The 14,127-nt window shown below is 41.8% G+C and overlaps 2 protein-coding genes across 10 annotated transcripts in view; one reads left to right on the top strand and one right to left on the bottom strand.

Moving 5' to 3' along the window:
* The first annotated feature begins 729 nt into the window (after positions 1 to 729).
* On the top strand, positions 730 to 8,958 carry rrbp1b (ribosome binding protein 1b). Of its 5 annotated transcripts, none has more exons than XM_071472190.1 (14): positions 730 to 1,494; positions 3,569 to 4,211; positions 4,348 to 4,502; positions 4,804 to 5,500; positions 5,813 to 5,892; positions 6,176 to 6,216; positions 6,290 to 6,377; positions 6,512 to 6,550; positions 7,089 to 7,175; positions 7,263 to 7,355; positions 7,583 to 7,651; positions 7,748 to 7,814; positions 7,982 to 8,065; positions 8,142 to 8,958. In XM_071472190.1, the coding sequence occupies exons 1-4, from the start codon at positions 1,381 to 1,383 to the stop codon at positions 4,807 to 4,809; spliced, it is 918 nt and encodes a 305-aa protein (XP_071328291.1). In that variant the 5' UTR covers positions 730 to 1,380; the 3' UTR covers positions 4,810 to 5,500; positions 5,813 to 5,892; positions 6,176 to 6,216; positions 6,290 to 6,377; positions 6,512 to 6,550; positions 7,089 to 7,175; positions 7,263 to 7,355; positions 7,583 to 7,651; positions 7,748 to 7,814; positions 7,982 to 8,065; positions 8,142 to 8,958. The 5 variants fall into 5 exon arrangements, with proteins under 5 accessions (XP_071328291.1, XP_071328292.1, XP_071328293.1 ...); XM_071472191.1 differs by having other exon boundaries at positions 6,453 to 6,550; XM_071472192.1 differs by having other exon boundaries at positions 4,804 to 5,512.
* Positions 8,959 to 9,658: 700 nt separating this feature from the next.
* Positions 9,659 to 14,127, bottom strand: part of LOC139614704 (CSC1-like protein 2) — a 31,131-nt gene continuing 26,662 nt past the window's right edge. For 4 of the 5 annotated variants that reach the window (XM_071472183.1, XM_071472186.1, XM_071472187.1 and 1 more), the window contains one exon: positions 9,659 to 14,097. The gene's annotated coding sequence lies outside the window, so the exon portion shown is untranslated. The remainder of the gene's footprint in view (positions 14,098 to 14,127) is intronic. The other variant, XM_071472184.1, reaches the window with a different exon arrangement.

Below are 14,127 nucleotides of genomic sequence, written 5' to 3'. Positions count from 1 at the left end.
TCGAGCTTCCCTTCCTTCTTATAAAACCCAAAAACGGTCCACACCTGGGATTTTTGTTTCCCCGATGCGTTGGAAATCTTTCTCGGTGCATTATCACCTTCGGTCAGGCTGACGCTTTCGTTCTCCACCTCCTCCATTTTCCGTGTCGTCCCTTGTTTATCACTCATGCTAATACCAGCTAGGCAGCTACGGCGTTTCGCGGGCAGCCTCAGCTCTCGCGTTGTTTTAGAGACCTGGCGCGTGTGTAATGCCGCCAACCGATTCAAAGTCTCGCGATACCCGATCCATGACTCTATAACCGATTCATCTAGGAATTCATTGATAATTCGTATCGATTGAGGAGGCTGCTACCGATGCAGCCGTATCTCTCACTTTCCGGTCGCATCGGTTTATCGTTCACAACCCTACATACAAGCAACAGAAACATCAATGTGTAAAGTGAGGGTGCTACTGCATATACTCGTTTTTTTGTCAGTGAACTTTATCCAAAGTGCAGTAAAGAGAAAAACCTTAAACAGATCAGTATTTGTTGTGACCCCCCCTCTGTCTATTTTAACTTCCTCTGTTTAATTTATAGTGTTGATCTACATCAGAAGATATATTAGGCTCTGAGCCTCTCCTCTGATAGGCTGACTGTTTTCTGAGTGATCCAATAAAAATACAGCAGATTTCAGGTAAACACTCAGAGAAACCAAATCCTGCAAGGTTGGATGGTGGGTGCAGGTGGGCGGGGCTTGGGCGTGGCTCAGGGCAGTGACTGCTTTGTTGTGACATCACAAAGTTCCAGAAGTCCTGACGGCTGGTTTTAAGGCTCAGTGTCTGAATACAGGCTGTGTGCATTTCTCTGTGGACTGAGGCTTTGATACTTTCACAGTATTAATATAGAACCTAGACCTGCTTTATAATCACAAACACATGGACATCTGCCTTTAGACTGTGTGGAGCTTTAAACCAGTTCTTCTCACAGTTCTTCACATTCTTGTCCGGTTGGTTGTTGCAGCACCTCAGAGAACCTGTCACAGTTCTTCTGTCCCAGTGTCTCCGCTGCAGATGTCCTCTTTCTTCTGGTCCCTGTGTGTTTGGACTCGTCCTGCTTCCGGATGAATCTGGACCAATAAGACCTCAAATATCTTTAAAGTTATTTAAGATTAAAATAATGAAATAACTTTCTAATAAAACAAATATCACACCTTCAGCACTAACTTTATTAAAAATCAAATGGTCGAAACACTCAATTTATAAACATCCTTTTTTTTATAATTGTTTTCACATGAGTGAGAACAATCCATTTAGTTCTCTGTAGTTTTAAACCAGAGAACTACATCTTCCATGGGGCGAGCTCCCGCTGCCCTCCAGCCTCCGCCAATCCCTGTGGGTTAAATGTATGTGAGTGACGTCCCCGCTGACCAACCAGGACCCGCGCTGCCGGCGGGGGCGGAGCTTGTCCCGTTCAGAGAACGTGCCACGCCTCTGCAGCTGACAGACAGCGCTCAGGTGAGAGCCCCGACGCTCAGGTGAGAGCTCTCACTAACCGACAGACTCAGACCCAACGCATCATGTCAGGGGACGACGAGAAGCTGAACGACTGGAAAATCAGTCGATTTTAAACTCAGGCAGGAAAAAAAAGACAGAAATTATGATGTAATATGAAACTTCAGTCAAAAACGTTTTGATCCTTTTCAAATTTCCGGCTTTGAACTGAAACATCTGGACCCATCAGAAGGAAACATCCCAGTCTGTTAAAGATGCAGGAAACACAGTTTGGTATGAATGAATATAAAACTGTCGGGAAATAACGTGTAAAAGCCAGAAATATTCCTTGTCAGAGATGACGTCACTGTGGGTTTATAAAAGGGTTTGAATGTACTTCTGAGTTAAAGTGAGTTTTATTGTGAAATTCTGTATTTCCGGTGGTCAGAAGAAACTGACCCGAGTTACATAACTGGCGTGTGTGTGTGTGTGTGCGTGTGCGTGTGTGTGTGCGTGTGTGTGTGTTGACAGTACGAAGGGTTAATTGCAGAGATGGACAGAGTACTCGACCCCAGTACTTAAGTAAGAGTACAAATACTACCGGTCAAAATTTACTCCGTTACAAGTAAAAGTAGCTCAGTCTAAATGTTACTCGAGTAAGAGTAAAAAAGTACTTGCTTTTAAAGGTACTTAAGTATCCAAAAGTACATGCTTTTAAATTTACTTTAAGTAAAAATAAGAGTAAGAGTAAACTTCTTATTTTTCACATCAATGAATTACTATAATTTTTTCTAAATGAATTTAAGGACCTTTTAAGTCTTGTTTCTGAGAATTAACTCTTTGAAACCACCTGCACTGATGTGCCTGCTTTTAGAACCACAGTGTTTTATAAAGCCTGCAGAAACACCTATAAGAACAAATAAAATGAATGGGATCATAAGAGGACAGCAGATGTTGCAGATGCAGTGTTTATTAACAATCATTAAAACTGTAACCAAATGAACCTGCACCGTCCAACTAACTCTATCATTTAGCTAAGTTGGGAACTGGAACCCCCTCAAAGACCAATGTTGTCCCCAGACCACTGGTTGAGAACCACTGCTTTACAAAAAACTACATCTCTGCTTTCAATAACTCAATGTTGAAGTCACTTGACTTTACAGGAAGGACATGTACCAGTACAATATAGGAGCACAACAAACTCTGTCTCCCCATGTCTGTCTTGTCTGTCTCCGTGCCTGTCTCCCAATGTCTGTCTCCCCATGTCTGTCTTGTCTCCCCATGTCCCGATATTATTATCCACTTTTATGTAGATCTCAGTGGAGAGCGTGCACTGTGATAGGTTTCATTCTTTGACAAACACAGCTTGTGTCCAATAGTATTTTAGAATTTAAAAAAAAAAAAAAAAAAAAAAAGAGCAGACCTGAAAGTAACGAGTACTTTTCAGCCTTCCTAGAAATTTACTCGAGTAAAAGTAAAAATATTTGTCTTGGAAATGTATTCAAGTAAGAGTAATAAGTACCAAAGAAATCTAATACTCAAGTAAAGTACAAATCCTCTGGATGTGTACTTAAGTACAGTACTCAAGTAAATTTACTCCGTTACTGTCCACCACTGGTTAATTGTGGACACGTCGCCCTTTCTGCTCCTCAAACATTCAAACACATAAGTAAAAGTACACAACATTAAAATACAACATTAGAATACTGTTACAGTAAAGAGTTTCAATAAAAGTACTTCATGTAGTTACAGTGTCACAATAAAAGTACTTCATGTAGTTACAATATCACAGTAAAAGTACTTGATTACAGTTAGAGTGTCACAGTTAACCACAAAGAGAAACTAAACGACCACAATGAGACACAAAAAACACGAGTTTCAGAATGACCACAGAGACAAACTACAGAATAAACTCAGAGAGACACAAAGCAGCCTTAAAGAGACATAACATTTAGTGTCATCACTTTACAAATTATTCATTGATTTATTTTATATTAGAATGATAAAAGCTGTCATAACTTTAATAATGTTCAGTTTATTTTTGCCAAGAATCAGGACTTTAACTCGTACTACAACGTCCTCCCTCTCAATCCTGCAGACTTCCTGTGAGACATCAGTCATGGACGTCTCTGACCCGCAGACTCTCAGCTTCATGCTCTTTGGAGGCTTCATGGTCATCTCGGCGGTGGCCATCGCCCTCGTCTCCACCCTGTCCATGAAGGAGACGTCGTACGAGGAGGTGCTGGCCAAACAGCGACGCGAGATCATCCAAGCCCAGACCAAGAAATCAGAGAAGAAGAAGAAGAAGGACAAGACTTTTGAGAAGAGAAGCAAAGCGAAGAAGAAGGAGGACCGAGCCGATGGAAAGCTCTCAGAACCAGGCGGTGACGTCACCGTGGAACCTGTGGTGGTGACCTGTACAGAACCAGAATCTGATCCAGAACCTGCTGCAGAACTTGATGCTGTGCCTGAACCTAAACTAACACCAGAACCAGAACCAGTGATGACCTCTGTTGAGTCTCCACCAGCCCCCTCACCAAAGGAGAAGAAGAAGTCAGCCAGGATGGACCCACATACTGTGTTGGAAACCGTTGCTAAGGAAGTTCTGGTCTTGGCGCTGGCCCCGGTGGTAGATGTTCCTCCTGCGAACGTCACCAAAGAAACGTCTGCCGCCAAAACTGAGGAACACAAAGAGACCTTGAACAAGAAGAAGAAGAAGTCCAAGAACAAACCTGAGACAGGTGAATTTTCACTTTCAGCAGGAACCATTAGCACCAAGATTTTTATCAGCCAGTGTTCAGATCAGAAAACACATCGACCTCAGGTCGGGCTCTCCTGTAAAATAATGATTAAATTACCGTTTGGTTTTTCATTAAGCGTCTGTCACCGAACCTGCTCCCACCTCCCCTCTGCTGCCATACGGGGAGCTGCTGTCCGCCATGTCCAACATGACGCTCGGTGACGACCAGACACACAAACTGATGGAGGTCCTGAGCCAGAAGGCCGGCGTCTGCCACGACTCCTGGCAGCTGGTAAATACTGTCCCAACACCAGCGACATCAGCTAACGAGTACAGTCAGTACACAAACAGTAGACAAACAACACACCACATAATCTTAGCTGCTATAGCTAATGTTATCCGCTAAAGTTGTTTAATAGTAGCAGACAGTACACACTGAGTACACAAACACTGTCACAACACCTCTCACCAGCTAACGTTAGCAGGTAAATACAACGACTGTGTCTCAGTTTGGATACTTACGTCCATGTAGTACACTGTGTACTAACTGTTGTAGTGTGTGAATTAAGATTCACAATTCATTCAACCTCCAGGTCTGAAACGTGAAGCTTCAACAGTGAAGAGCTGAGAGCGGCAGTTCCTCTAATGACCACTAGTCCAAGTCAAGTCATGTCTATAAGAGAAAATCTGAATCTGATCAAGTCTGAAGGGAAAGTCTAAATCAAGTCTCAAGTCCTTGAGAGCAAGTCTACACCAACTCTAAGTCCCTGAGGACACGTCCACACGTCTCCTGTCTCGTCAAAGCAAGTCTCAAGTCCTCGAGGGCAAGTCAACATTAAATCTCAAATTCTTGAGGTTAAGATTAAGTCAAGACAAATTTAAGTTACGTATCTGGTCCAGTTTCAAGTCTTCGTAAAGTCCTTGAGGACAGGTCTAAATCAGGTCCAACTTCTTGTCAAAGCAAGTCTTCGAGTCTAAAGTTTTTGGAATGAAGCCAAGTCACAGATCTTCAAGAGCAAATTAATTAACTAAATTAAATTCAAGTCAGTTATAAGTCTGTCCAGATTTAATAGTGAATTTAAGTGTCAGGTCTCTGGTTCCAGCTTGTTAGTTGGATCTGTAAAGCAGTGTTTGTAGCATGTTTAGCTAACTGGCTGTTAAACTGGAACACATCGGGAGTCTGCAGGAACAACTGGAGAACGTCCCCAACGCTCAGTTGGCCCGACTTCAGCAGGAGAGCTCCATCCTCCGAGACGCCCTGAACCAGGCCACCAGCCAGGCCAAGAGCAGGTAACACCTCAGGTTAGGTCAGAGTCCACTGCCATGAATTTATTTAACGAGTTCTCCAATGATCAACTGCTAACCTACTGGTTAGCTGTTATCTGATTTTGGATTACTAATTAATGGATTATCAGACAAAAAAACAAAGCTTTAACTTGTTAAAGTGAAAAACAGTTTGATCCAAGATGTTAAAACAGAAGAGACACAAAGAAGCAGAAGTTATTCAACATAAAAACAAACTTCACTGAAGCTCTCTACACTGAGTTAGAGTGACTGCAGGACTTCAGCAGATCATCACATTTCCTGATGTTTGTGCCTCAGAGCTGCAGGGGGCGCTGGCGTCCAGAGAGGCTGAACTGCAGGAGCTCAAGGCCCAGCTGGAGAACCAGGGTGCAGTCCAGGTAACAATCTCACCCTTACTGCAGTGTGTTGACCTCTCAGGGCCACCGTAAACCACAATAAATACATTTTGTTTTAAATTCATATAAAAAAAACTATAAGATTATAACATTATGAAAAAAACTAAAAAAAACTAATTCAACGTTTCCATGTAGCAGAGAATTTCAGGCTGAAAGAAGAAATAAAATAACAAATAACAAAACAGAAAACACAGAAAAACAAAGAGAATCAGCTCCTCTGGTGACGCATGTGAACATGTCCTCTGTTTCTTTTTCTTCTTTGCAGGAGTCAGGAAGTGAGACGGAGTCTGAACAGCCGTTTGAAAGGTACAAAACCCACAGCTTGTTGCGTGTTTGCTGTTTGTTTGTTGTTTGACATGTTGTTGTTGGCTGTTGTCAGTCTGGAGGAAGACTCTCAGCTGCTTCGTCTGGAGGAAGAACTTCAGCAGCTCAGAGACGAGCTGGAGCAGACTCGTAACCATGGCAACGTGAGTCCAAACACACTAGATTCACATCAAAGGTACAAATAAAATATTTTATAGTGTTGTTTCTGTTGTCTACAGTATACTCTCCACACTGACGGACTCCTCATGATTCCTTCATGTGTCCTTGTTCTGAACAGGAGTAGAATAGAAGTGAAGCAGAGAGGTCTCACTCTGAGGTAAAAACACACACATATATATATATATATATATATATATATATATATATATATATATATATATATATATATATATATATATATATATATATACACACACACACACACACACACACACACCTGGTCGACAGGTGACACATCAGTTGTGGGACTATTAGCAAGCTTAGAAACTTCCCTGAACTCTGGGACCTCTGGGACTTTTCCCTCCATTTAGATAAGAACTCATTCAGGGACTTTCCAAAAGTCTGGAACTTATAACATATTTTATTAAACTCAGGGACATTTTCAAATGATCACAACACAAACTTTTACAGAAACTCTTTCAGGATTTGATGACATTTTTTCTGGGACTCTTGAACTCAATCTCAGGACCAGGTTCAGGAAACTTGGACTTTTAAAAATGAAAACAAAAGTTTTTTCATGAACGTCACAGATGAAGTTTTTTTCTGTCAGAATTCTGTGACTCTTTCCAGCAGATAGTTTGACACAGAACAAGAGAACTGAGAAGACCTGGTTTAATATGTCTGTTGTTGGTCAGCTGCAGCTGAGGGTGAACGAGGCTGAGCAGAAACACATGGAGCTGCAGGTGGAGTTTGATCAGAACAAGAAGCAGCTGCAGGAGACGGTGAGACAAAGGAAGCAGTTTCATCTCATCACCTGATTGTAAACGTTCTTTGTTGCCTCTCTGAGTGAGTTTTGTTTTGTCTGACAGGAGGCAGAGCTGCAGTCTGCACAGTGACGCTCTGAAGAAGAAGAAAACATCTGGAGGAATAAAGTGTTTGAGGCTGAGCAGCAGAAACAGACGGTGAGAGTCACTGACCACGATGATCATTCACAGAGTAACGTGACAACTCTCAAATTGGTGTAAATATTCCAGTTTTCCTTGAAATATTCATGATTTCGTTCTCTTCATTGATTATTTTGCAGAACTTAATGTGAATCATAGAAACTGCAGCTTAATTTCCTCTGTGGTCGTATTAAATCCACTGGTTAATACAACAGGTAGTTCAGTGTGTGTCCTGCTGTCTGCAGGTCCTGGCCCGACTGAAGCTGCTGGAGGACGAAGCTCGGTCAAGGACGGAGACAGAGGACGCCCAGCAGGTCTGTGTGTGGTGTTTTATTCATGAAACCAGGCGGCAGCTTCAGTCTGGATGTTGATGAGTGATGATGTTAACGAGATAACGTCTCTGGTTTCAGCTGAAGGAGCAGCTGATGTTGTTGGAGGCTCAGCTTCACCCAGAGCTGCAGTGAGGAGCTCGCTCAGGTCTGAACCACACACCTGACCAGACTCATCACTCAGTCACTAATGACTTTCATTATTGATGAATCAGTTGACAATATTCTCAATTAATCAATCAGAAATAATCACAGTGAGATGAGGAGCCAGGTTCACACTGTGTGTGTGTGTGTGTGTGTGTGTGTGCACATCAGGTGCAGTCTCAGTTGCAGCTCATGTTGGTCAGGTTGCAGTCGGAGCAGCAGCAGCGGCAGCAGCTGGACGTGGAGCTGCAGCAGGTCAGAGTCACATGATCGCAGAACGCCATCAGTCATGAGGTCAAAAACTCTCATTGATTCATGTCGTTGTTTTCAGGCTCGACAGGAAGTGATGTCGCTGCAGCAACAGATGGAGGTTGATCAGAGATCTGCTGCTCCCCCTCCAGGTCTCTGTCTTTATCACATTTACTTTCATAAAACCAGCGTTCATTCACATTTTACTGATTTAAATTCTCTAAACTGAACTCTGACACCACAGGTTCCTCAAAGCTCATCAGATGTTGCTCCTGTGATAATAAAATGTTCATTTATGTGGCACAGATCAAAATCAACTGAGACAAGGTGTTTTAACAATCATAAAACAATGAGAATAACCAGTTCAAGTTTTCAGTAAAAAAACACCAATATACACAAATACATACACACACAGTATGTGTGTATTCCGATGTTAGTAACTGTGATGTGCAGAATGTTACTCATCTCAAAAATAAAACAAGTTAAATAATCCAAACATCTATAATTTATGAATGAGAGATGATTTAGCAAACTTTCTCCTGACTTTTATTTTGGTGAGATTTTAAAGTTCAAACCTTGACAATAGGAAAATGAATGTTTGAACTGAATATAAACATCAAGTCTCTCTCACTAATAAACTGTCCCTGTGTTTTCATTGGTTAATTTTTCTGTTGTTTGATGAAGCAGGATTTCTGACCAAGCAGCCACCCCATGTTACCTACTGTTACCACAGGTAACCACAGGTGTCGCTAAGACTGAAATCTGAAGAATGAAAAATGACCAGTTTTAGAGATTTCTCACTACGTTTACTGAACACATGATCAGTATATGAAGCTGTGATAACTGTGATGTGTCTGTTCACAGCTGAGGAGGCTGCTGAATAAACACATGATGAATGATGACAACATATGTAGAACAAATACTGAGCATTAATAAACACTATTATAAACCAGTTATTACATGTTTATATAAGTGATAAACAGGGACTTTAACTTCCTCCAGACGTGTTTTCAACTCTGTAAAAATCCTCTGCTCTGATTCATGTTTAGTTGAACATGTTTTCTTAAAAACTGGTCTGAAGCTCATCTGCTCTGACTTCCTGGTTGAGAAACCTGGATCAGGCCTTGGCCCCGCCCACCACCTGCTGGCTCCAGGTGTCCAGGTGAAAGAGCAGAGAGGATGAAGATGTTAGAGGAGGAAACATCAGAGACTCAGCCTCATGTTGGAGCCTCAGTCAGACCCAGACTCAGATGAGGAGTCTGTTGAGACCAGAATCAGAGACTAGCAGACGGATCAGAACCGTTAGCATAGTTAGCATCTTTTATCTGTTTATGTTGTTTGTTAGCTTGTAACTGGCAGTGGCTGACACAGTGTTAGTGGTTGTGCTAATGCTAACTCTGGCTCTCCGTGCTGACAAAGTTTCAGGTGTATTTAGCCCCGCCCCCCATCCCCACAGGCTGACAGGATTGGTTCCTGAGGTTCTATGACGTATGAATCCCTGACTGTCTGAATCTGTGTTTATGAGGCTGTCGTTGGTTCACTGCAGCTCAAGGTGTTCATCAGTTCCATGCTCATCCACACAGAAAAGAAAAAACTAGACAGATGAAAGCCAATTTTATTGATCAAATAACATAAATAGGACAAATGTTTCACTGTACATACAACCTGGAAAGCAAAGTAAAAATAAATAGTGTCACAGCAATAAATTAAAAGCTTGAAATGGACCAGTTGAATGTTAGCTTGGAGTCGGTGACATGAGATGCTGAGATGTTCGTCTCTGAGGACGACAGTGCAGTTCGATGGATATTTACACACATTTTATTTTATACACTTTTCTTCAGTTTGAGTAGTTTCAGCTGATGTGTCATTTCACACTTTTCTGTTCACATTCTTCTTTTCACAATAACTTCAGCAACAATTTAAAAAACTACGAAAAGCAAAAAGCAGCGGCTGATTATTAAAAACCTTTAGTTACAACAGCGTCGTCACAGCTATCAACATTTCTTTAATACGTGTTCAGTATCAAATACTTCAGTCAGCAGGTTACAAAAATATCACACACTCTTCTGTTTCCATGAGCATCTTCAGTTCCTACAACCTTGAGATGTCAGTGAACGCAGCAGCTCTCAACCCTCAGGTCAGCTCCTCAGGCCCAGAGCGAATCAGAACAAACCTGAACGAACCAGGATGAACCAGGATAAACCACAATGAACCAGAACCAGGATGAACCAGAACAAAGAACTCCGACCCAGTGAGATGACAGGCGTCTGATTGCTGGAAGAAGTCTTGATGCTTCTTCTCAGGAACTGCTGTCGTCCAATCACAATTTGGGACAATGAATGTGACAAACTGTTGAATCTGTGTTTTTAAGTGACACTGTCAATCAAAGCTTGATTTCAAAGTATTCTGGGGAATCAAGAAATTCTACTTGATCTCGGACACAGAAGTTTGTTGAATGATCTCACCACAAGGTCCCCTCAGCAGCTGTTCAGGAGCTTTCAATCATACTATGTGATCTTCATCAATGCATGAAACTACAGTTTTTAGGCCAAAATTTAACTGTGAATCTCTAAAAGGACCTTGAAATCCTCATATTAATCAGATAAAATAGCAGTTTTAACATCTAATTCAATGGCAACTCCATCTGCTGATGAAAACCATACGATATGATCAAAAGCTCCTAATCTCCCTCTAGAGAGCAGTAGGACACCATCAGCCAGTCCACAGAAGTGCAGGTGTCTCAACTCTTCAGTTAAGTATTTCAGCTGAGCAATGAGCTAAATCTCATAAAGCTCCAGTGATAACGGACTGGTACAAACAAAATATAACAAACATTTTATACTTTGACAGACGACGTAAAGAAATAATCGTAAACCATTTTCATTCCTGGCTCCTCAAAAATCTAAATCTGTGGGATTTTCCAGACGGTTGGGTTGAGAGCTGCTGAGTTGAACCTCCAGTCTCAGATTCAGACCTCAGATCCACCGTGAGCTCTCCGTCAGCCTGTTCCATGTGCATACAATCACGGCCGAAGCGCCTGACAGCAGACGCCCCGCTGGAAGTGAATAAACATCTGGACACAGATGCTGCAGGTTCTCCAGCGTGTAGCCGCCAACTGAAGTCGACGTCCTGTGGCTACAGCTTTCATAGTCCAGCTCTGCGTCCGTCCACACACACACACACACACACACTGTCTCACTCTCTGCCGAACATGACAAAAATTAAAACGAGCAACAAAAACTGATGTTAACATTATTTTAGGAAAACAAACGACACCTGAGACTATTCCATCGCTGCACTGAAAAGCTTGTGTTATTCTTTAAACCGGTTCCCTCGCTTCCTGATGAAGCTGCTGCCAAGTCAGTGTCCTTTTCCTGTTCCTGTTGCCATAGCAACTGTTAATGGCAGCAGCAACAAGACGGTGACCACCATCATACTTCTTTTTGACAACACCTACATGTAGACAAGCGGCTGCAGGCTCCTTTTGTCCAACAGAAGTAAATGATCCAAGTGCACCTTGAGTTAAAGGGGCTCTCCAGTGATTAAGTGCGTCCCTCAGTTCATCTGCTTGAATGTAAGCTGTTAATGTTAGCATGTCAGGCTAACTAGCTTATTACATATGGAGTCACACCACATCAGGACCAAAGTCTGAAACTGAAAAAATATGATCTGAACGTGAAAGAAAGATCTGAAGCTGAAAAAAAAATCTAAAATTGAAAAAAAAAGATTTAAACGTGAAAGAATTAGATTTGCAACTGTAAGGAAAAAAAAAATCTGAATCTGAAAAAATTTAATCTGCAACTGAAAAAACTTGAACTTTCAGTTTTAAATTTTAGTTTTTCAAGTACAAAACTTTTGATCCAGATTTGGCTCCATAATTACATAGCCTACAACAGTGACCAAGGCTAACAGTTAGCATATCATAGGCTAACTTATTTATGAAGTTAGGTTACGCTCAGGTCTGAGACATCCTCTGTGTGGGAGTCGGCCTTGGATGTTTAGGCTAACGTTAGCAGCTAACGTCACCTGAGATAGAGTTACGTTAGCTAAACACATCAGTTGATCTTCAGCCTAAAAAAACTTCTTGTAATGTTAAAAGATGAAACAAAACAAAGTGCGGCCTCACGTTTCCTCTTTATACGACTGGTATCATGAGCATTGTGTTGACGTTCAGCTGCGACCTGTTAAGTTTTAATCTCTGTCTGCTAGCAACATATCTTTTGCCTCATTTTGTTAGCGTCATATCTTGTATGTAGCCATCAAGTGCATATTCAACCAACACATGAAGCTAACATTAGCTTAATTAGCTAGCTAGCAACTGCTACCAAACTGTGCCAGTGACAGTCCAGCAGATAAAACCAATGTTCGCCAGCTAGAAACCAGAAGCTGCTTTCGTCTGGTTGGTCTGAAATCAGGGCTGCGTGTTTCAGAAAGTCGACGGTTATCTTCTGTCGTCGCTGTAAACTGTGTCCGTCACTTTCTAGACTGCAAAGACTGACAGTCGTAGCAACTTAAGTTAATTTCTCTGAAGAACAAAGGTTAACCTGGGCAACCGTCATGTGTACGTGAATGTGTAGTTTAAGTATACCAGCTTTGAAACATGTTAATGCTCACACATATTTGATAGAAGAGAACTGAGAGCAGAGATCAGCAGGACGTGAACATGGAGAGGCGTCCACAGGCTAAGCATGACACAGCAGACACGCATCATCAGACACCACAAGGATCATGGGAAAGTGATGTCTGAATCTATTCTGCGTCAGAGCGGCAGCTGAAGCCTTTCACATTAAATCTTAGTCAATTCTCAAAACAACTAAAAAGGATCTGAATTTACCTTATTGTAAAACATTCCTCTTGATCTTTGGTCACATGATCATTCTGATTCATTTCAATTCAGACACATCACAGGATGAAGAGAATCATGGGCCTGTAACATGACAGGCCCAGGTCCAGGACCAGCTTAGCACGGAGACTGCACACTGTTAGCCTAGCACCATCACGAGAGAAAACCCTTTAGTTTGGTCCTGAGGCGTCACTTCCCTGTGATGAAGTGACTCGCAGAAGCTGAGAACACACTCTCACCACTCACTGACAATTTGTTCGGTGAATTTCATTTATTCATTGAGGTAAAAACTCTTTGAACATGAGGCTAGCTAACTGACAGTTAGCTAGTTTGTTAGCTTAGTCACTAACAGGACGCTCCACCGTTTGTCAGAAGCAGCATCAGTCTCATGTCATGTTCTCTCCAAACCGTCAGGTTACTCTGACGGAGGAACTTTAATAAATCTGCTAGCTAATAAGCTACGATAGCTTTGTCCATATTGTACTCAAAGGTCACCACTGTTGTTGCTGTTGGTTAATGTAGGTCAAATGTACCAGAGTTGAAAGCTACACTGAAGATTTGAGCAGATTTTATTTGCTCGTCGCCGATCTATCCAACTGGACTTTGTTGGCTAGAGCCAGGGGTGAAGCTAACTCTCAGCTACCTGGACCAAGAAGCTAATATTTTGATCTTAAGATCAAACATTGCTAACTGCTAGCTTTAGAGAGATAGATAGATGCTAACAAGAGGAGAAGACATGTGAACCAGACAGACTTGAATGGTTGGAAAGTGATTTGTTTCTCTTTTGATGGAGCTAGGCTAATACCTCCCACAAGTCTATGTGCTATGCTAGGCTAAGACAACCCGGACCTATAGTTGTACTGGACAAACACATGAAACTTTCATCCATCTGAAACAAAGGAAGTTATTCCAGTTGGATAATGTGACCATTTAAACTTGATCTGTAGCAGTAACACAGGAGAACTGGGACTCTGCTGATGTTTGTAGAGGACGTGAATGTCAAACATGATTTGATTCTTTTTAAATGCAAACATTTTAGTACCAAAGTGAAGGAAAACATTTCGGTGAACTAACTGTACCATAGACTGACAACCAGTCTGAGAAGCACTGGAACTTGTTTGCCAGATGTGATGGTGTTTTTGGTTACCTGGTGATGCTGAACCCTTCATGATGCAAGTTGGTGTAAAATAAGTTACTGGACACACACACACACACACACACACAC

The sequence above is a fragment of the Trachinotus anak genome, unplaced genomic scaffold (assembly GCF_046630095.1).
Source record: "Trachinotus anak isolate AG129_WGS33_773 ecotype Australia unplaced genomic scaffold, CSIRO_AGI_Tana_v1 ptg000036l, whole genome shotgun sequence".
Classification (NCBI taxonomy): Eukaryota; Metazoa; Chordata; class Actinopteri; order Carangiformes; family Carangidae; genus Trachinotus; species Trachinotus anak.
This window is presented reverse-complemented; position numbering and strand designations above follow the sequence as displayed.

Excerpts from the sequence above, each read along its gene's own strand:
- rrbp1b (XM_071472189.1), top strand. The coding sequence starts at position 1,381 with ATGTATGTGAGTGACGTCCCCGCTGACCAACCAGGACCCGCGCTGCCG. Across the intron at positions 1,495-3,568 it reads AGCTGACAGACAGCGCTCAG|ACTTCCTGTGAGACATCAGT; the intron begins GTGAGAGCCCCG and ends TCAATCCTGCAG. Across the intron at positions 4,212-4,347 it reads CAAGAACAAACCTGAGACAG|CGTCTGTCACCGAACCTGCT; the intron begins GTGAATTTTCAC and ends TTTTTCATTAAG.